At 40.7% G+C, this 21,542-nt stretch overlaps 1 protein-coding gene across 1 annotated transcript in view; it reads right to left on the bottom strand.

Annotated features, from left to right (window-relative positions):
• MET (MET proto-oncogene, receptor tyrosine kinase) overlaps positions 1-21,542 on the bottom strand; it is a 159,672-nt gene that overhangs the window by 10,729 nt on the left and 127,401 nt on the right. The window contains exons 12-19 of the mRNA XM_080665002.1: positions 17,650-17,796; positions 15,550-15,706; positions 15,216-15,356; positions 10,103-10,333; positions 8,166-8,246; positions 5,879-6,060; positions 2,227-2,336; positions 889-1,054 (exon numbers count right to left, since the gene is read on the bottom strand). Of these exons, the coding sequence (XP_080521128.1) occupies positions 889-1,054; positions 2,227-2,336; positions 5,879-6,060; positions 8,166-8,246; positions 10,103-10,333; positions 15,216-15,356; positions 15,550-15,706; positions 17,650-17,796 (1,215 nt within the window). The remainder of the gene's footprint in view (positions 1-888; positions 1,055-2,226; positions 2,337-5,878; positions 6,061-8,165; positions 8,247-10,102; positions 10,334-15,215; positions 15,357-15,549; positions 15,707-17,649; positions 17,797-21,542) is intronic.

Genomic DNA, 21,542 nt, shown 5'->3' with positions numbered 1-21,542 from the left:
GGGTTCACACTTGGTTCAGCTCTGGGCTTCCTAAGGATCTAGCATCTGCCAGACAAATATTTTTGAATAAATGAATTTATAAAAACATACTATCGATACTGTTGCATTGACCCTGGTTATTAATTAAGTGGAAAGGAGCAAAGGAAAGGTCAAATAGACACATGCCCAGTAAAGTCTGGGTGACATAGCGAAGGTACTTGTTTGTCAGTCACACCTGGGAACAGGGCACTAGCCAGGGTAGGTGTGACCACGGCCAGCAGGAGGGGGGGCAGATTTGATATACTTAAGGTCCTAAACAAAGGAGTTGTCTCTCTTGCCCCTTGGTGTGTTGCATCTGACTCCTGGCTTGCAGAGCTCTCACGCTCCTGCATGTGCCCACATGGCCCATGGCCTAGGATACCACACCCATGGACTAATAGAATGCAACCAGCCTGATGTTAAACTGGACCCAGCTTCACCAATGAAATGGAAACTCTGAACAATGGCTTTGCTTCTAGCTCTGCTGAGTCCCCAGCTGCACCTTTTCCAGGACTGATTAAGGGAAATGGGACGTTGGAAACCGAGGGATATAATTCGACACAAATAAAAAGCACTCATTCTCCCATGTGAGTCTCAGAAAATTCTTTTTCTCAAGATATGGTAAGGACCCGACCCTGAGCACCCACTGGGGAAGGTGATCCCCCATTTCCACCGGTGGATACCCCATTTTCACTTGTAACACTATGAGTGCATTAGATAACTGAGTACTTTTGCTTATGAAAAAAATTGAAATTAGTGATGTTAAAAGCTTTTCTTTACAAAAAAAATTAAGTAGCCATGAAACTACTGAAAAAATTTGGGCATGAAAGTAAAAGAGGAGAAGGTCAGGAGTGATCAATAATACGTTACCACATCTGACTTGGTGGTAAACTTCTGGGTCTGTAGACTTTCTAAAGCCATCCACTTCACTGGCAGTTTGGCACCTGTTTTGTTGTGTACACTGTAGTATTCTTTATCATACATGTCTCTGGCAAGACCAAAATCAGCAACCTTGACAGTGAATTTTTCATCTAGCCTACAGAAAGGACAAATATTATTACTGGTGGCTGAAATAGAATCATTTACGGTGAGGCTGAATATCTACAGAACAAGTGGCTTCTGTGCTGGAAATCTACAAATCCTTAACTTCTGCTGGGAGGCTTCTTCTAGCCTCAACTGACTAACACTATATTACAATGGAATTCTTGAGTAAAAATGCTTGACATCTACATTACAAGTTCAACAAGCTAAGGAAAGAGATCATGTGATGTTACATAAGAAAATTCGTTTTGCTTTCGTAGATCTGAAGTAGTAAAATTGGGCCCCCCTCTGATATCCTTGGTTGCTAAATCAAGTATGCCAACTGAGTAACCAAAGTAATCACCAATAATCACTTGTCAACTTATTACCGATTAGTTTTATAGGGAAGACATGACCAGGCACTGTTATCTTACTTTTTCATTCTCAGATGGGCTAGGATAGTACATAAAACTTACATATCCCACCACTGAGGTAATAGAGAAACAGGACATATAGTAAAGCATCTAAGAAAAACAGCAAGTTTCAACAAAATCAATTTCCGCTCTCTGAGGCTGTGTATCCCTTTGCTTAAGTGGGCTTTTATGTTGTCACAGTGACCAAAACCAAGGTAGGAAATGAATAGCACAGCTCTCTCGTTCACATATACTGTAAGTCATGAATCAGCGCTCTGCAAGGGAAAGCACTGGATCCATTACAAACTGTTGACCGCTGTATTATATAGCCCAGGCAGCCAGACACAAATGAAGTTCTTTGAATTCATTCCCAAATACCATTTTTGGTAGGGCTCCTGCAGGCTGACTTCAAATCCACTCTTGGGAAGTGACAATATGTTGGTATTTGTGTCATCAGCTCTCTCCTTTTCACTGTAGAAGGCTGAAGATCAAATTCTACCTCCCAACACTAATGTAGTGTGAAACCACAACACTGAGGCTCACTTTTGGGAAGGAAAAAGGGGGAAAGCACGGAGCAGCTGTTAACACCCCCTCTGGAGAATCCCTTTTAAATTCTCCATTTGACAGAGACTGAAAGCCCCTCCTACATCCCCAGCGCTTACATATGGATTTAAAACTATAACGGAAATAAAGGACTTTTGTATGAAAAACAGGGGAAACAGAGTCCTCCTTTTCACTTAATTTGGACGGTGGGCACAGAAATTCTTATACTTACATACAGTTCCTTGCAGCCAAGTCTCTGTGGACAAACTTTTTGCTTGCGAGATATTTCATGCCTTTGGCTACTTGAAGACCAAAGCCAATAAGATCTTTTACAGTTGGGTTCTGCAATCAAAGAGAATTGGAAACTCATAAACTAAGCATCTACTGTTCTAGCGAGGATCTCAGAATTCTGAAATGTTTATAAGAGCGCCCTGTTGATTGATAATAGCAAGCATTTATTAAGTGCCTACTGTTTGCAAAGCACCAGGCTAGATGGTTTATAAATTTGGGCTAATCCTCATACACTTCTGGGAGGCAGGGGTTCCATTTTTCAGATGCAGAAGTAGAGGTGTTTTAAAACGTGGGTTTTATAATTATTCAGGTGTGGTGAAGCCAACGGATGGGAGACAACTGCCACTGAAAAGATGGTTTGTTATAAGCCCCAGGAGGCAGGGGCATGCCCTGCCATGCAAGCCCACACAGGGAAGCACTAGGCTTGGCCAGGAGACAGGTGAGGCTTCACTGTGGTTTCTGTGGGAAGAAATGGACAAGCGGGGTAAGCAGGCTTGGACGTGGGTAGCTGGGATAATTTCAGCAGGCGGGCTCAGGGCATAGGACCTGTCCCTAGTTGTCTGGTACCTGGCCCTTAAATGAGCAGGGCAGGGAGACAGTGACCTAGAGTGTGAGCCCTGTAAAGGAGGTGGTTGGGGTTTGGCCTCTAGATTGGCTCACCTCTGAGAAGGTGAGTTGTTCACCATCTCTGGGAATTTGCTAGGTCCGGGAGGGGCAGTTTCTGCAGGTTCAGTGAGGCCCCAGAAGTTAGAGCCTCAGAAATACATGGTTAGCCCTAGGTGGTTTGGCTTAGTGGATAGAGCATCGGCCTGCGGACTGACGGGTCCCGGGTTCAATTCTGGTCAAGGGCACATGCCTGGGTTGTAGGCTCAATCCCCAGTAGGGGGCGTGCAAGAAACAGCCAATAAATGATCCTCTCTCATTGATGTCTCCGTCCCTCTCCCTCTCCCGTTCTTTCTTAGATTAAAAAAAAAAAAAAAAAAAAAGGAAATACATGGTTAATACAGGAAGTTCAGAGAGAAATAAATTACCCCAACCACTCAGATGGTAAGTGGTGGAATTAGGATTTTAAACTAATCTTTTAGGCTCCAAAGCCCACACTGTAGCCAAGTCACTCCCGCCAGAACCCCTCCCACATGTGCTGAAGCACAGCTCACAACTCCAGGGGCCTGGACCCCCACAAAGAACAGGAACCTCATTCTCTAGGAACTCCCTCCACATCAGTGGGAATGTCTTTCGTAACTATAAGAACTTTATCTGAAATCACACAGGTGCCACTGTGGCTGGAGCCTGGTCATCAGGAACAGGATATGTGTCTTCTTCAGCAGCTGCTGTGGCATTTGTGAACCAAAGAGGCAGACAGTGGGGACCTTCCAAGGAGGGCCACAGCATGTAGAGAGGCCAGCTCCTTGCGATTGTCTTTCAGACACACCTACGCTAGTGGTTGTCATTACTCCTTAGCCATAGTGCAGTATAATAAGTCTCTAGCATGCTTTAACCCTGGGGGCAAAATACCCGAGAGAAGGTAGCATATCCAACCAGATGAACTTATGAGGAGAATGACAAGAATTAAAGTGCAAAAGTGGGATCTGTCAGGGCAGCTTTGTGCTTTGTAAGGTAAAGTCACCCTATCTGCAAACATTCATTGCCAGGGAGTATGTTATTCTTTTTGCTGAACACAAAATATTACTTTATCATCCATTCTAGGCCTTATTTCCTCTGAGAAACAGACCCCATGTTTATGAAGTTTTTTGTTTTTGTTTTTTTTTTTTTAGAGTAAAACTACTCCATTAACTCCCAAAGGACCCTGGGCACAGGGGCTGAGGAGCCGGATGTCATCTATGATTTTAGTTCTGGAAACTCCTTCCTCTTCCTCTCTGGTTCTGATCTGGCCATTACTTGCTCATCCTTTAGGTTCTACCATAAATGTCACTAAGAGCCCTGGCTGGTGTGTTAGAGTGTTGGCCTGCGCACCAAAGGGTTGCGAGTTCGATTCCTTGTCAAGTTCACTTATGTACCTGGGTTCACTCACTGCCTTCAGTCGGGCATGTGTGGGAGGCAAGTAGTCGATGTGTCTCTCTTCCACAGATCTCTCTCTCTCTCTCTCTCTCTCTCTCTCTCTCTCTCTCTCTCTCTCTCTCTCCCCCTTCCCTCCCTCCCTCCTTCCCTCCCTCCCTCCCTCCTTCCCTCATTCCCTTCCGTCTGAAAAGCAATGGGAAAATTACCTTTAGGTGAGGATTAACAACAACAAAAAATGTCACTAAGAAATTCTCATTTGTAGGAGCCTAACAACCTTTTTTGTAACTCTGAGCTCATTCATTCAACTAATATTCACTGAGAGTCTATGGGCCAAACACCATTTTAGGTGTTAGAGCTACAGCAGAGAACATATACACAAAAAATCCCTGCCCTCATGACTTTGCATTTTAATGGGATGTGTGTACACACACGTATATGTATACATATATATGTATTTAGCTACAATTTATTTATTTTTCTTATATGCATATATGCATAACCCATGGACCCAGACGATAGGGTGGTGAAGATATGGGGTGGGGGGTGGGGGCAGGCTGGAAGTGGTCAATGGGGTTAGCTACTATTTATTAATTTATTGTCTAGCCTAGCACTCTACAGCAGAAATATAATGCAAGTCAAACATATAATTTAAAAATTTCTAAAAGTCACATTAACAAAGTAAAAGGAAACAGGTGAAATTAATTTTAACAATATAATTTTCAATCCAACATATCCAAATATCATTGCAACATGTAATTAACATAAACAATTATTAATATTTTACCTTTTTTATACTAAATATTCAAAACCTGGGATGTATTCTACACCTACGGCACAGCTCAATCGGGACTGGCCATATTTCACACGTGGCTCATGGTCACAGTACTGGACCTCTCAGGCCTAGTGCATAAGAAGATGATAAGCATAATGGGGAAAAATAAAGCAGCGGAGAGGAGACAGATTGAAGGCAGGGGGGTGGGTTGGGTCAGTTGCAATTTTAGAAAGATCAGGAGAGCCTCATTTTGAAGATGATATCAGGGCGAAAGGCTGAAGTTGAGATGTGTGGATATTTTGGGGAAGAGTGGTTCAGGGAGAGGAAACAGCAAGTGCAAAGGTCCTGAGGTAGGAGGGTGACCGGCAATTTTGAAGAATAGCAAGGGACTCATTTGTAATTAATTCTTCAATGCTTTTCCTTCTAGAGCTAACACTCCATGTGGCTTGTGGCTAATTACGCCTCTATGTCTCCTGTGTTGTGCTGTTTCTGGCTCATAGTAGGCCCTCAAAGATGACTATATGTACCTATCAGGGGGATGGTGGAGCAAGGCTGTTTGCAGGGAAGTTAAGAATCATTGCCCCTGGGGAAACCCTTCTAGGTATCACCATCTTCCCACCAGGATAGAGAATTTTCAGGTACAAGTGAACTAAACCAGCTTTCGTACATGTGAACGGTGCTAACATTTTACATGTACTTCTTTGGCTAGAGTGCTTTTAAAAAGGTTCAACACAGGCACATTTTGGAAGACTGGCTGGCTTACAGCTAGTCTACAGGTTAGTAAGCTAGGAAATATACTTACATGAGTCTCATTTCTAATGAAGTTCCGAAGATCTCCGTGTTTCATGTACGGTAGGACCACCAGCGGTGACCCCTCACTTCGAAGGCAGATTCCCAAGAGTGAGAGCACATTGGGATGACTAAAATCTTTCATGATGATCCCCTCAGTCAGAAATTGGGAAACTTCTCCTATGTCAGTGATCCCTGAGAAATCCAGTGGTGGAGACATTGATTTCATTACAGAACAATGGATACTTCGTCATGTTCAGAAAGGGAGAGCAATGGCATATAAAACCATAGGATTAAAAATAAATAAAACCTTAGGTTTCCATCTTGTCTCGCTGCCGCATCGTCAGAGTGTTTTTTACAATCCATCTGTGTGAATGATGTCGCCCTGCACTGTGCTTGCAAGTCATCACCTTTACACATTTTTGTAAGTTAGAGTCTAGCTAGCAGTCAGTTTGTCTGTACAGAAAAGGAGAGGAAAGTTGGCCAGTCCATTCTGTAGTGACGGTTTAAGGCAGGGCTTGGCAACTTTTTTAAAGAGCCAGATAGTAAATCTTGTTTGGCTTTGTGGGTCATATGGTTTCAAATGCTCAGCTCTGCCATCACAGTGCAAAAGCAGCCACAAGAAAAAAAGTGTCTAAGTCTCAATAAACTTTATTTTGGAAAACAGGAAGCTGTCCATAGTTTTCCAACCCCTGGACTGGGTGGATGTGAAGACCAACGGTGGTCATATATCTAAGTAGACTTTTTTTTGGTTTCTAATAATTTCTAACCATTTCCAGATAGAGATCCTGAAGGCTTGACACGAGTCAGCATTAACGAAGGATTAATAAGCTTTAATTTACTAATCTAGTATCAGTCTCAGTGAAGATATTTTTTTTCCCAAACACAATGCATTCTGGAACCAGGAAGTCCAAGAGATCAGTGCGCATCAGGAGGGAGAAAGATTCCTTGGTGATAGGATTGTTCTTTGTCAATGAGCAGTAATGCTCTCCTGTGAGGCAATTTTATTGAAAATCATACAAAATCCATCCAGTGTGTAGTTAGGTTTTATATTAACTGTCCCTTTAATGACCTTGTGATCAGACTTCCAACAAAATCAACCATGTAGAACACTACTTAGCATGAAGATTTACATGTCAAAAAGGCTGAACTAGTTCTGACAATAATGTATCTTGCAGAAAAACCTTTAACTTATGCATTTAAACTTATTATTCCAATATAAATTTGTGATATAGCTGGTTAACATTTTCCAGGATGCAGCAAATTGTAAGCACAAATTTGGAAATTTAGAAAAGGCAAGCACATGGACTTGACATGTGAGATCTGTCAGTAAAGGTGGAGCCAGGGAAATGCTAATATGAGGAGTACACTGGGTTGTACAAGACAATAATTTATGCCATAGTTATGGTCATCAGCAAAGTCTTAGTTTATGCTTGAAAGCAGTGCCTGTTTTTCAAACAGAGTCTTCATTCCATTTAAAAAAGAGTTTCTCAATAACAACTAAAATTTTAAAAAACATTTTTGTTTCTCAATAACAGCTAAAATTTTAAATTCTAGCATTAAAAGGACGGTGTTTCACTTGTTTAGGAAGTTTGTTTACGTGGAATATCTCATTCCCCAAAAATGTGGATAAGTGAGATATTACCACATTTACAACTTTTCAATTTTCTGCCAACATATTTTTTTGCCTGTTTGTCTTATTTCATTTTTTTAAATCTTTTTAGTAGAGGTTGTGGTTAAACAAATAATTATAGTAATGCCTCTGGGTAAAATGAGTCATTATTATTGTATGTGCCAACATGCTTCCAATAGTTTCCATGAATGTCACTTACAAAATAAATATTTTAAGTCAAACATAGTTAAGTGATACTCAGCTCATCCAAGACTCATTTCTCCTACACTCTAACTTATGAGGGCCCTCAGATAATTTCTGAGGAGCTATCTCAATAGGAATTTAGACCAAATTTTCAGCAATAGATCCTTAATTCCAGAAGTAGCTGATTTTTCCACAAGGGAAAGTGAAAATCAACATTTCATTATGAACTATTAGTTTGCAAATCATAAAAGTGTATGCCACTGTTAAATAAAAAGTAACAGCTCAGCCCATGTAGCTCAGTGGTTGAGCAATGACTATAAACCAGGAGGTCACAGTTTGATTCCTGGTGAGGGCACATGCCCGGGTTGCAGTAAGGGGCGTGCAGGAGGCAGCTGATCAGATTGTCTCTCATCATTGATGTTTCTATCTCTCTCTCCCTCTCTGAAATGAATGAAAATATATTAAAAAATAAAAGGTAACTTACTATTCAAGGATTTCACAGCACAATGAATTTTCTTGTCATTGTTGTCCAACAAAGTACCATGATATACACACCCAAAATGACCTACATGAAAGAGGGTATTTGGTTAGTGCTGCATTACTTTTAATTATGTAATAATTACTTACTAGACACTTCGTGATCTTCATTTCCTTTTTTTGTACATGACCAAAAAGTACATTATTTTGTCTACTTTTGATGAACAATATTGATGTGCGTGTGTGTGTGTGTGTGTGTGTGTGTGTGTGTGAATGCAGGGTGGGACAAAAGTAGGCTTAGAGTTGTTTGTATGGAAAATAATACAATAATAATACAAGAAAAACTGTTTTATGTAAAAATTTTTAAAATTATTTTTAAGGATCAAATATCATCTTTTAAATATGAAAAAAAAGTTTTGCCTACATGAAGAAATAAAAGAAGATCCCTATATTCCAATAAACTGAAATGAAATAAAAAATGTTATCGTTAGAAATAGGGTTAGCATTATAGAATAAGGATTTCCCCCATTAGTCACCAGTTAATATGTAACCCAGGTTGGCTGAAACGGAAAGGAAATTACTCAAATGAAAAATTCACTCTGAGTCATTTCATCTAGTTCTCTCTGGCTTCAGTCACATCACCTTCCCAACAGTAGCCTTTTATCCAGTGGCAGTAATTTTCCCCGGAGGTGCCAAATGGCTGATAGCTGGGTAAGTCATCCATTAATTTCTGTAGCCGGCCAAGACTCCCTGAATGCCTCGTATGTGAGTGTCAGGCATTAGTCTACCCTCTTATGATGCAAAGATGAAAAAAATCAAATAAAACCTATGATCTCAAGGGCTCACATTCTACCGGGGAAGCACATATCAATAATAGTTAATATTTATAGAATCATTAATGATTATTACTACATAAAAGCAATGATTGCCATTTAGCACCTTTCATGATAAAAATAAAAAAATCTAATTTTATAACACATGGAATGAGAACATAATTAGTGAGGCTACACACTCACACTGGTGCAATTACTGGAATTTATAGGCTGATGACAGCACTCTAAATTACTCTGATGTGAAACATGTTTATTAACAGTGAGGCTACTATTGGGAAGGGGGAGCAGGAAAAAATCTGGAGTATGTGGTAGAAGAATGTGTGGGCGCTATCACAGGAGAATGGGAAGCCCCGTGCTCCTAGGAGGCAAATGGTCCTGTCAGCTTGTTCTGCACCATGCTGGCAGTTGCCTGTGCTACCTCCTGCAGCACATACTGAAGAAAAGGGACAGAGGCCCTTCAGTTCCAAAGGTAAAAGCTTTTTAGAAAAAAGGGCAGAGTGGAGTTCATTTCCTGGCTTCTGCTTGGTTCCTCTCCCTGATAAATATTTCCTTTAGGATTGTGTGCTAGCTATTATTGCTGCTTTGTCTGGCTTACTACAAATATTCCTTTTTGTATAAAGAAATTGGAGTGCACTGTAGATATGATATATAATGTTTCAGGTCAGGAGAATGCTATAAATTCCCCATCTTCTCATGCTGTCCAGCAATGTAACTCTTACAAACAAGGACTTCATATAGTCCCTGTTCTCAGAATAAAAGAAGACTGGAGGGAGATGAGTGAAAATACTGGAACTAAAAAAATGATGTTTCAGAAGGAAGTAAACGGCATCTTTTAAGAAATTATAGTTTAATTAGGAAAAAGGTGAGGAAGGAATATGATTTATTTTCTAGTATGTTTGGGAGATTATTAAAAGGCCTCCAGAAACAGGGGCAAGTCCCCAAGGATACTATTTGCAGACCTGTTTTTCTGCAGAACAGAAATCAAGTGCACTTGTTATCACCGCTCTGTCAGTTGCTTTCACCATTGTCTAAATTCCTAATCTGCAAAGGCAGGAGATAAAATGCTTACTGGAAAACCGGGTTCAACAAAAAGCTGAGTGGAAATACTTACCCCTTCCTATGACTTCATTGAAATGCACAATCAGATTACTGGGCCCGATCACTACGTGCTGGACTGCCTGGACCAGCTCTGGATTTAGAGCACTGAGGTCAATGTGGACAGCATCTTGCAGTAATGGACTGGATATATCAGAGTCCCCACCAGTTAGGATGGGGGATAGGTCCATCAGAGGATATTGCACTTGTCTGCATGATCCATTCTGAGATGAGTTAGGATAGTGATCTGCCAGATAAAGTAGAATTATTAGAAAACAATAGCAGAACCTCACTGTGGGGACGATAACAGGGGCAGAAAATTGAATAAATAATGAATCCTGAATTTTAAAATTAAAGAAATGATGCTTTTATCATTGAATGAGGCTAGGAAGAGTCTTTACAAAGGAACTAGTTTAATAAAAATGGTAAGCTGGGAAAAGATACTGGCATACATATAAAGTTTTTAATAAATTTCCTTTAAATAGATTAAGCATTAACTTTGACATCTTGTTATTCTCATTTCCTTATACATTTCTTTTTTTATATATAATAAAAAGCCCTGTTTGAGGTTTACTTTTAATATACTATATTCTTAAACATGAGAAGCTGCACAAGTAGTCTGCCTTTTGAGCAACTAGTGTTTATTGATGGAATTAATTAATATTTCTCAAAGCCTACATGGATTCCTGGCCAAGGAAAAATATGTATAGTGAAATATTTTAAATATACATATTTAGAAGTATATAATGAATGGCTACATTTTCAGAACTGAAGCTTTTTACATTTGTAGTAAATTCTCTGTTGTATGATGATGGTAGCAGATTTAGTGTTATCACTGTTTAGAGATGGTTGATTAGAATTAGAATTGGGTTAGTGTGCCATCCTCATTACTTGGTTGAGGGCACTTGGAAAGGAATCAGCATTCCATTAATTTGATCTTTACAACCAAAGCCCTTTAAGAGACTTGGGCAAGGGACTCTATTGCAAGGGGAAGCCTTTTCATTTCAGGGGTAAGGAATGGGGAGGGTGGGGGGTTGAGAATAAATTTCTTCATGCCAAATAGGGCAGAGAGGACAACAGTTGCTTTCCCTTTTCCATTGGGAATTCATACATGTCAGGGAGAGGGCATTGCATCTACAGCAACGTATCTGAAGATAAACTAAGCAGGGTATTGAACTGTATTAGTATCCTATATAATAAAAGGCTACTATGCAAATCGACCGAACAGTCGCTATGTTGCGCACTGACCACCAGGGGGCAGACGCTCAATGCAGGAGCTGCCCCCTGGTGGTCAGTGTGCTCCCACACCAGGAGCACTGCTTGGCCAGAAGCTGGGCTCATGGCTGGCAAACGCAGCAGTGGTGGCAGGAGCATCTCCCGCCTCCACAGCAGCACTAAGGATATCTGACTGACGGCTTAGGCCTGCTCTCCGGGGGAGCTGTCCTAAACTATCAGTCGGACATCCCCTGAGGGCTCCCGGACTACAAGAGGGCATGGGCCGGACTGAGGGACCCCGGAGTGCACGAATCTTGTTCATCGGGCCTCTAGTATAACATAAGGAAAGGGGGAAGGTATAGTGAGGGGGGTCTCCACTGGTACCAAAAGATAAATATCACTTGTTTGCAAATGAGCAGGAGCATCAGAACTTGAGAGTGGGGCATAAAAAGAAAGTTGATGGTACCCTGACTACTCCTAACCCCACTTAAGCCTTTTTTCGTATTTTCTACATTGAACAGTTTGGTTAATGACAAAGCAATTTCACTGGAGCAGGACATCGCAATAGTGGTTCTAGGAAAGCTTTGGAGCCACCTATAGTTATAGTAGTCACGGTCTGGAAATGAGACAGATAGTGATTACCTAAAGGACAAACCAGGGGAGTACCTGAAATGTTGGATGGGTGACAGGAGAAGAGGGCCTTGCTAGCTGCCTGTTCCCTTGATCCCAGAGTCAAGTTCCCCAAAACCCTCTCCAAGGGAGAAGAATGCAACGGAGCGCCTCCAAACTCTCAGTTCCTTCACCTTCACTTCCCAAATATTTGCACCTAGAGATCAGGGTTCTAAATTTAAGGGGCACGGAGACTGAGTGAAACCCTTGGTGAAGCTCAGGGAAAAAGTCCCCTGGCATGGAAATTCTATTGACCCTCAGGTTAAGTTCAAACATAGGCACAAACTATTTAAGCCATTAATGTGTGAATCTGGTGTAATGCCACCGAGAACACTAGGTCTGCATGAAAGACTGGTGAAGAGGCGGTCCCCTCTTCAGCAGCAGAGATATAGAGGAAAGTTTTATAGTTGCCTCTTCATTAGGTGCTGGCTGTGTATTTTCTTTTTCTCTCTGGACGATCTTCTTCTGCCTATTTTAGTTTTCCATGTTTCCAGGGAGCAGGCTCAATGTAGGAAAGAAGATGGAAGATGGAACTCAAGCTTCTTAGCAATGTTGATAGAGGTTTGGTGAGTAATGAAGTTGAAAGAAGATTAAGTAAGCTTTTTATTTTTTAAATTACTTGTGACTTTTAATGATCTTAGATTAGAGCTATTAAAGGTGAGTATCTATATATATATAAAAGGCTAAGTGACCAACCATCCGTCCATCTGACCATCTGGCCGGTACATACGACGCGTATTGGCAATTTAAAAATAAACGTTGACTTCACATGCGTAAGACATATTAAAATATTTTGTATTTTAATTTTATAATACTATCTATATATATAAAAGGCTAAGTGACCAACTGTCCGTCCATCTGTCCGTCCGACCAACTGGCCGGTACATATGAAGCACATTGGCAATTTAAAAATAAATGTTGACTCGCGCATGCACGATACATATTAAAATATTTTGTATTTTAATTTTATAATACTATATCATATATACTATTTTGACATGTAATTTTTTGCAGTAACGTAATTACCGCACAAATCTTTCTTCTAATTAATTTCCTTTCAATGTGCATGAATCTGTGCCCTGGGCCACTAGTAAGATGATAAAAGGTCTAAATTTCAAAACTATAAACTGGATTTGATTTGTCCATGTTATTAAGGCCATGGATTTATAAAAAAAAGATTTATAAATTTATATTTAGAGAGAAAGGAAGGGAGAGGAGGGAGAGAGAGAGAGAGAGAGAGAGAGAAACATTGATGTGAGAGTGTAACATGGAATGGCTGCCTCCTGCACATGCCCTGGCCGGGAATTGAACCAGCGAACCACCAGGTACACGGGATGATGCCCAACCAACTGAGCCACACTGGCCAGGGCAGGGCATGGATTTTTTTTAAAGGCAAATGGAATCAGGTGGGCAAAGGCAATATTTATGTGTATGTCTATAGAACTAATATAAATTTCAAAATATAAGAGAGAGTAAGGTTTAAAATTAAAATGTTAACTGCCTTATTGCTCTTGTACTTGTTTGGAGGAACAACCTCTAACGTTTCCTGTATCCACAACTGTCTGTGACTCATTTTATTTGTCCAATGGTAAATATTCAACCAGGGAAATCCTTGTATTTGACTCATGTCCTGTAACTTCTAAAGATAATGGAGCAGATACAATACAGACATTTTGCTTTTTTACCAGGAGATTTTAAATAAAACATTGTGAAATGTGCTGGTTAACCTAATCAATATTAGGCTTAGTGTTTTGCAAAGCAGATGATGCTAACCCCTCCTGTTTAAATCGCATACATGAAAGTTTTTACTGAGTAAGACTAAAAAATATATTGAAGTCCTAGAGTGCTGTGGGTAAAAGGCTGTGTACTAACAGTTCACTGAGAATCCTTCAAAGGAGTACTAAAGTTATAATTTAAATGTTTGAGGATCAACATTTTAAGGTATAAAAATATAGCAGTGCCAAATTATATTTAAATAAGTATAAAAATAAATAAATATAAACTTTGTATTTTATCTTTTTCTGGGTTGTTAAAGAGCACTTCACAATTTCTTATTTATTTATTTTTTAAAAATATATTTTATTGATTTTTTACAGAGAGGAAGAGAGAGGGATAGAGAGTTAGAAACATCGATGAGAGAGAAACATCAATCAGCTGCCTCCTGCACACCCCCCACTGGGGATATGCCCGCAACCAAGGTACGTGCCCTTGACCGGAATCGAACCTGGGACCTTTCAGTCCGCAGGCCAACCCTCTATTCACTGAGCCAAACCGGTCAGGGCACTTCACAATTTCTTATCATTGCACTGAGATGATAAACACCTTACCTTTACTCAAATGATTTTAAAATTAATCTTTTTACCGATTAAAAAGTACAAGTTGGAAGTTATGAAAACAGTCATGGGGATGCAAAATATAGTCATAGGGAATATAGTCAACGATACTGTAATAACTATATGGTGTCAGGTTAGTATTAGATTTATTGGGAGGATCTCTTCATAACGTATATAATTATCTGCCCACTATGCTGTACACCTAAAACTGATATAATATTAAGTGTAAACTGTACTTGAAATATAAAAATTAACCTTTTTGTGAGAAGAGAGCTTAAAGACTGAAAATCTAACGTAATGTATACATGAGTACATTTAAAAATAAGAGCCCAGTAATTCTATGTCAAATTAAATACTTTCTTGGCCAAAAAAAAGAAATAAATAAAAAAAAATACCCTTCTATACTAATAAAAGGGTAATATGCTAATTAGGCCAGACATCTTCCAGACATCCTTCCAGACAAAGCCATGGTGGTGGGGGCCGAATCAGAGGCAGTTAGGGGCAATCAGGCCGGCAGGGGAGGGCAGTTAGGGGGCAATCAGGCCGGCAGGGGAGGGCAGCTAGGGGGCGATCAGGCCGGCAGGGGAGGGCAGTTAGGGGGTGATTAGGTCAGCAGGCAGGCAGGCGAGCGGTTAGGAGCCAGTGGTCCCAGATTGTGAGAGGGGTGTCTGACTGCCGGTTTAGGCCCGGTGGGATCTGGCCTAAACCAGCAGTTGGACATTCCCCGAGGGGTCCCATATTGGAGAGGGTGCAGGCCGGGCTGAGGGACCACCCCCAGTGCACGAATTTTGTGCACTAAACCTCTAGTATTTTTATAAAAATATAAAGGCAAACCCCAAAATAAACAACAATGCCACAAACCCACTGAGGTGTATGTTCAGGTATTTCTCAGAACAATAAACTGGAACATACCTTCCGGAAAAGTAGCTCGGTAGTCTACAGATTCATTTGAAACCATTTCTGTAGTTGGGCTCACACTTCGGGCACTTACAAGCCTATCCAAATGAGGAGTGTGTACTCTTGCATCATAGCAAACTAATTCACTGCCCAGATCTTAAAACAGAGAGAGAGAAAGAGCTCGTTAAAGCCTTGGCTACCAGGGGTCACAGCAGACCTTGACTGACAGATAAGAATTCACAGGTTTTATGGATTGCATATACAACAGCACACATGAACTTACAATTTTAAACTGTAATGATTGCATTCTTAAAGTAAGTCCTTAAAATAAACAATTAAAAAAATGTACCTTTAATGTGCTTCCTCCTTTTCAGCCACAGGAAAAGCCCAAGTAATAATAAGAGTATTGTTGATATTGTGACGCCACCAACAATCAATCCTGTGAAATTCTGATCTGGTTGAATGATCACTTTTCCAAGGACAGTTGAAGAAACTGCTTGCTTCCACTAAAAAGGACAAAGGAGAGCCAAATTTAGCTGGCTATTTTAGATAGCTATAAAATATACCACACAGGTTGAAGCACAGTCTCTGTGGGCCCCAGATAACACCTGGTTATTACTGTTTCATAAGTGGCATGATTGCCTTTGGAGTAATAAGACATTCCTCAATTCTGCTTCAGTGTTTTAATAGGTAGGGGCTAATAATCTCTGAATTACTTATATGATATTTAGCTGTTTGTACTTGTAACTAGGTATTAGGGATAAAAAAATAAATTCAAACAATCTTTGATCTCAAGTAACTGAGATATAAAAGGGAGATAAACACATAAACAGATGATTATAATACAATGTGATATATCCCACATAGGTATAAATAAATAGTAAGAAACAGAGACAACAGGATATTAATTCTGTCCTACAGGGTGGGGAAGAGGGCCATAAGAAGTAAACAATCATTATTATGGGACAATAAAGCCTTAAAATGTTTTAATATCAGTTTGGATACATAGAGGAAATCTTTGAGGTCCCTTCCATCTCTAACATTGTATAATTTTTAGGATTTATGGTCCTTCTAAATTCTAAACTCTGATCTCATAATTCAGCCTTAATTTTCTATTTTTTTTGTAGTTTTCCATTTCATAACTTTTTAGAAGATTTCAGGAACCCTTTACAAAGCACTCATTCTTGGATAAACAAAATGTGGTATATCTATACAATGGAATATTCAGCCTGGTATATCCATACAATGGAATATTCAGCCTTAAAAAGTAATGAAGTTCTGGCACATGCTATAACATCGATGAACTTTGAAAACATGCTAATAAAATAAGCCAGAGCCCTAGCCGGTTTGGGTCAGTGGATAGAGCATTGGCCTGCAGACTGAAAGGTCCCGGGTTCTGGTCAAGGGTATATGCCTGGGTTGCGGCCTTGATCCCCAGAAGGGGGTATACAGGAGGCAGCCAATCAATGATTCTCTCTCATCATTGATGTTTCTGTCTCTCTCGCTTCTACCTTCCTCTCTGAAATCAATAAAAATATATTTAAAATAAGCCAGACACAAAAAGACAAATCGTGTATGATTTCACTCATATGAAATATCTAGAACAGGCAAATTTTTAAAGACAGAAAGTAGGTTAGAGGTTACCATGGGCTGGGGAAGAGGAGGGGATGTGATGTACTGCTTTCTGGTTCCAGTGTTCTGTTTGGGGTGATAAAAGACGTCTTAGCATTATCTAGGGGTGTGGTTACATGGACAATAGTGTGAATGTAATTAATGCCACTAAATTGTGCACTAAAAATGATTAAATGGCAAAAATTGTTATATATATATTTTACTACAAGTTTAAAATATTAATAATGTAATTACCCCAAACCAGTTTAAATGTGTGAACTGTATGGTATGTGAGTTAATCTCAATAAAGCTCTTCAAGAAAAAAAAAAAAAAGGATGCAAAAAAAAAAAAATCCCTCTGATTCCAGGTTATTAATTTAGCTGTCTACATGAAGAAGTCACTGTAAAAATAGTTTAATTTCTATTTTATTTTGTTCAGTGCATACATACATATTCTTTTGCTTATGAGGCCCATGCATTTGATATCACTGTGGAAGGCAACAGTATGTTGGATCTGGCCTCCTAGGGTGGTCAGAGGTAGGGGCAGGGGCAACATTGGATATGTCCTTATTCATCCCTAGACCAGATTTTGGCAAGAGTATGGCATGATGCAGAGGGAGTGTGGCTGGGAAGGACTTTTGAGATCTACCCCCTCAAGCTTGGGAAGGAGACAGTGCGACAAAAACCTCACTATTTCTAAAATAACAACCAAGAATCAAGGCTGAGCTGATGAGCCAAAGCTAACACACAAATGAGTTTAATGATTTATTTTAAGCTTGCAGTGACATAATTACACCAGCATCTTTATTTACATCATGAGAGGAACGCAGGAATCCCACCTCTATATTTAGCTCGCTGTTCAATTTCAGCAGGTCATTGGGGACTGTGCATAAAACAGCTTCAGAATGTGAGTAGATATTCTCACAGCTCTTATTACCAACTTTTAACACTTCACCTTTAACTGCTTCAGGGTCAATGTCATTTCCCTGGAAGAAAGAAAAGAGGCTGTTAACACTTCACAGTTTTGCAGGAAATACTAACAATTGTGAAGGAACATAAATATACTACAAACACAGGCCACACTGTTTGCCAAGGCACATGAAATTCAGTTTATGATACTCCTCTCATGGGAATTTTGGGCGGCTGAAAGAAAGCATGATCATTTTAGGGCACTAATTGTTTAGGAATCACAGCATGTAGCTTTCCATCGAATTGGATTTTAGAGAAAAGGAAAGAGAATTTTGGTTCACATCCTTACATCTAATGACCTCTTAGCCAGAATCACCCCATTCATGCTTTCAGGGGGTATTGATGGCTGGCAAAAAGCAAGCAAGACAGAGTCTTAGCTGTTGTGCTGCCTAATGCAGGGAAACTCAACTTGGGCTTCACTTTTAGAATCACAATGAGCATTTTATAAAATACTAGTGCATCAAGGGACTCTGATTTAATTCATCTGTTAATATATTCCTGTCGTCCTTGAGTTGGGCAGTTTCTTTTCATCCTTCTCGCACAGTTAAATCCTATACAGAAGTGTATTGTTAAAGGAATTCCTGTAAGATGCCATGTGACCCTCATTATTATTTGAGAGCCTGGCTACATTATTTTGAACAATTAATTCTATACACTGAGTGGCCAGATTATTATGATCTCTGAATGCATAATAATCTGGCCACTCAGTGTATATCATCATATATAATAAAAGGCTAATATGCAAATTGTCCCCTAGACCAGGAGTTTGACCAGCAGGCAGGCGGGCCAACCACCCATGTCTCCTCCCCCTGGCCAGGCTGGCTGGACCCCACCCATGCACAAATTCATGCACTGGGCCTCTAATACACACACACACACACACACACACACACACACACACACACACACTGAATACACTGAGTGGCCAGATTATTATGCATTCAGAGATCATAATAATCTGGCCACTCAGTGTATTTACGTGAGGATTTAAAAAATTATTCAATTTGACGTATTAAACTAACTGAAGTTGCCATCAGGCATTTATAAGATAGTAACGTTTTTTGAAGAAACCAACCATGAGCATGGGAAAGAAGGGCGATCTCTCACCTCAACAATTAATGAGTACAGCTACTTATTAAAGAGCCATTCCTTGGAAGACAGGTATATCAAAACACAGTACTACTTTCCCTAGGGACAGAGAGCAGCCAGCAGAGCTGCAGCAAATGCTGCTCTGCTTTTCATGACCTTTAATACCTAGCAAACTGCTACACTGTCTCATATGAATCTTCACAGACTGGTAGGTCAGATACTACTTTGGGAAAAGAGGTTGTAAGAAAATATTTCTTTCTAACATGAATCTGGAGTTTAAGAAAAAAGAAAGACAAGCAAACTCTATCTTTATACTATTTCTAGGGGCACTGCGTGTACTCCATTGAACCAGGCCAGCCACACGGGGCAATTCAACATAGAAGCACATAAATCTAATGAGTCACTTTGGGGTTTCAAATGACAACTTGTTGGTTAGGCTGAGGAGGGCTAAGGCACTCACATAGTGGAGGGGACTCAGGGAATGATAAAGAAAAAGATGAAAGAGCTGGAGGACTTGATTTATGAGAGAATGACTAAAATGTGTCTTGCTTGCTTAGAGAATACCAGCAGCTGGGGGAAGGAAGGAACACACTGCATTTACATTTCCCATACTCCCTTTAGGCTCAGGACCTCCTTGGATGTTGCATAAAGGCTTCTCTAAAACAAAAAGAGATCACACAGCCACACAACGGAACCCCTTTTCATCTGTGCCTGCCACGGAACACAGGATAAGCAGTGACTTACCAAGGAAATCACTATTAGCTTTGTATGTTCAGTAATTACCTTAAAGGTCTACAACCCAAGATATCACCAGAGTGATCCTGGTAGCACACTACCCTGTAGAAGAGGGCCCTGCATCAAAAAAATAGAAATAGTTGTAGGCTACTTTTCATCGTTTAAAACAAACATAGCTTTATGGAGCCGTGGGAAAAAGGTGTATTTTTAGAAGTTTTATCATTTACTTTTTCATTATTTAATACTAGAGGCCCGATGCACAAAAATTTGTGCAAGAGTAGGCCTTCCTTCCCCCAGCTGCCAGCACCGGCTTCCCTCCAGCACCCGGGACCCAGGCTGCTTCCCTCCTCCAGCCACCCACAGGCACCAGGGACCTGGGCTGGTTTCCCTCCAGCCCCAGCTTCATCAGGAAGGACATCTGGAATGATGTCTGGTCTAATTAGCATATTACCCTTTTATTACTATAGGTTAAGTATTATTAAATAGAAGAACACACTTAAAAAACTGGTTCAGTTTTTCAGTCACTGAAATGGCAGTATATGAGTTTTAAATAAAGCAATATACTTTCTGGTCTTTAATCCCCTATACACACATAGCAATTTAGAAGTATAATGATCTCATTTTATCTTGTAAAGACATCTTCCTGAGGTAGCTGTTATTGTCATTCTTGCTTTACACTTTGAGAAATAAGGTTCAAGAAAGGACTTAGTCATGAAGCAAATAAAATTCTATTCGATACAGTATCTTCTTACCATCTATTGTGTGTCAGACACATTCTTTTTACTGAGAATATAAAGATGAGTGTCTTCCTCTCACTGTAATGTTAAAATGAATGCCTTTCTAAAGTGAAAACTACTCCCAATATATAATATCCTCGTTCCCTTTTCTCTCCAACTCTGGTCAGGTGTGACACATTTCCATCTAGGATTCAGGCTGAGGACCCATGTCTAAACTGTTTACAGAATAGAGCGGATGGGAGTGGAATTGGGTAGGATTTGAAAAATAGCATTATAACAGAAGGTCTTACAAGTTCTCATATATCATGGTGGCCACAAGACTGAGTCTGGGAAAGTAAGCTAAGGCAGTGAGGGGCAGGGTGGTAGCGGGACTCAGCCAGGCAACAGTCCAGGGAGATGGGCAGAAGAAACTAGTGAGTTGGTGGTGGTGGCTGGGGGGGCAAGATTTATACTTTATCCAGAGGATATGAGTCCCTCAGCTTAGGAATCAGGCCAAAGAACCCTCATAGAAAACTTCAAAACTGAGTCTGCAGAATGTGAACAGGCATATGGGGAGAAAGTTCCCAGGTCATTTGAAATAAGCTTGGTGAACCAAAATTAAACTGGTTTCTTCACAGGTGCTGTCTCCATGCCACATCCTATATAATAAAAGCCTAATATGCTAAGTGTCTGGTCGTCTGGTTGGCCATTCAACCAATCAAAGAGTAATATGCTAATGATATGCTAAGGCAGATCAACTGCTCGCTATGATGTGCACTGACCACCAGGGAGCAGACGCTCTGACTGGTAGGTTAGCTTGTTGCTGGGGTCCAGCTGATCAGGACTGAGCAAGATGGGCCAGACATGCCCTGGACCCCTCCTGCAGTCCCTCCCCGGCTGGCCAACCTCTCACGTCCCACCCCGGCCCCAAACAGGAGCTGCCCCCTGATGGTCAGTGCACTCCCACAGGGGGAGTGCCACTTAGCCAGAAGCCAGGCTCTCCTGCCTCAGCTGCAAGCGGGCGGTAAGGAGTGAGGGGTCCCAGACTTCGAGAGCCCCAGACTGTGAGAGGGATGTCTGACTGCTGGCTTAGGCCTGATTCCCGGCGTGGGGGTGCGGGGTGGAATCGGGCCTAAGCCAGCAGGCGGACATCCCCCAAGGGGTCCCGACTGCAAGAGGGCCAGGCTAGGCTGGGCTGCGGGAACCCCCACCCCAGTGCACGA

Source organism: Plecotus auritus (genome assembly GCF_963455305.1).
Source record: "Plecotus auritus genome assembly, chromosome: 4".
Classification (NCBI taxonomy): domain Eukaryota; kingdom Metazoa; phylum Chordata; class Mammalia; order Chiroptera; family Vespertilionidae; genus Plecotus; species Plecotus auritus.
The sequence above is the reverse complement of the archived record's forward strand: the minus strand, read 5'-3'. Positions and strand labels throughout refer to the sequence as shown.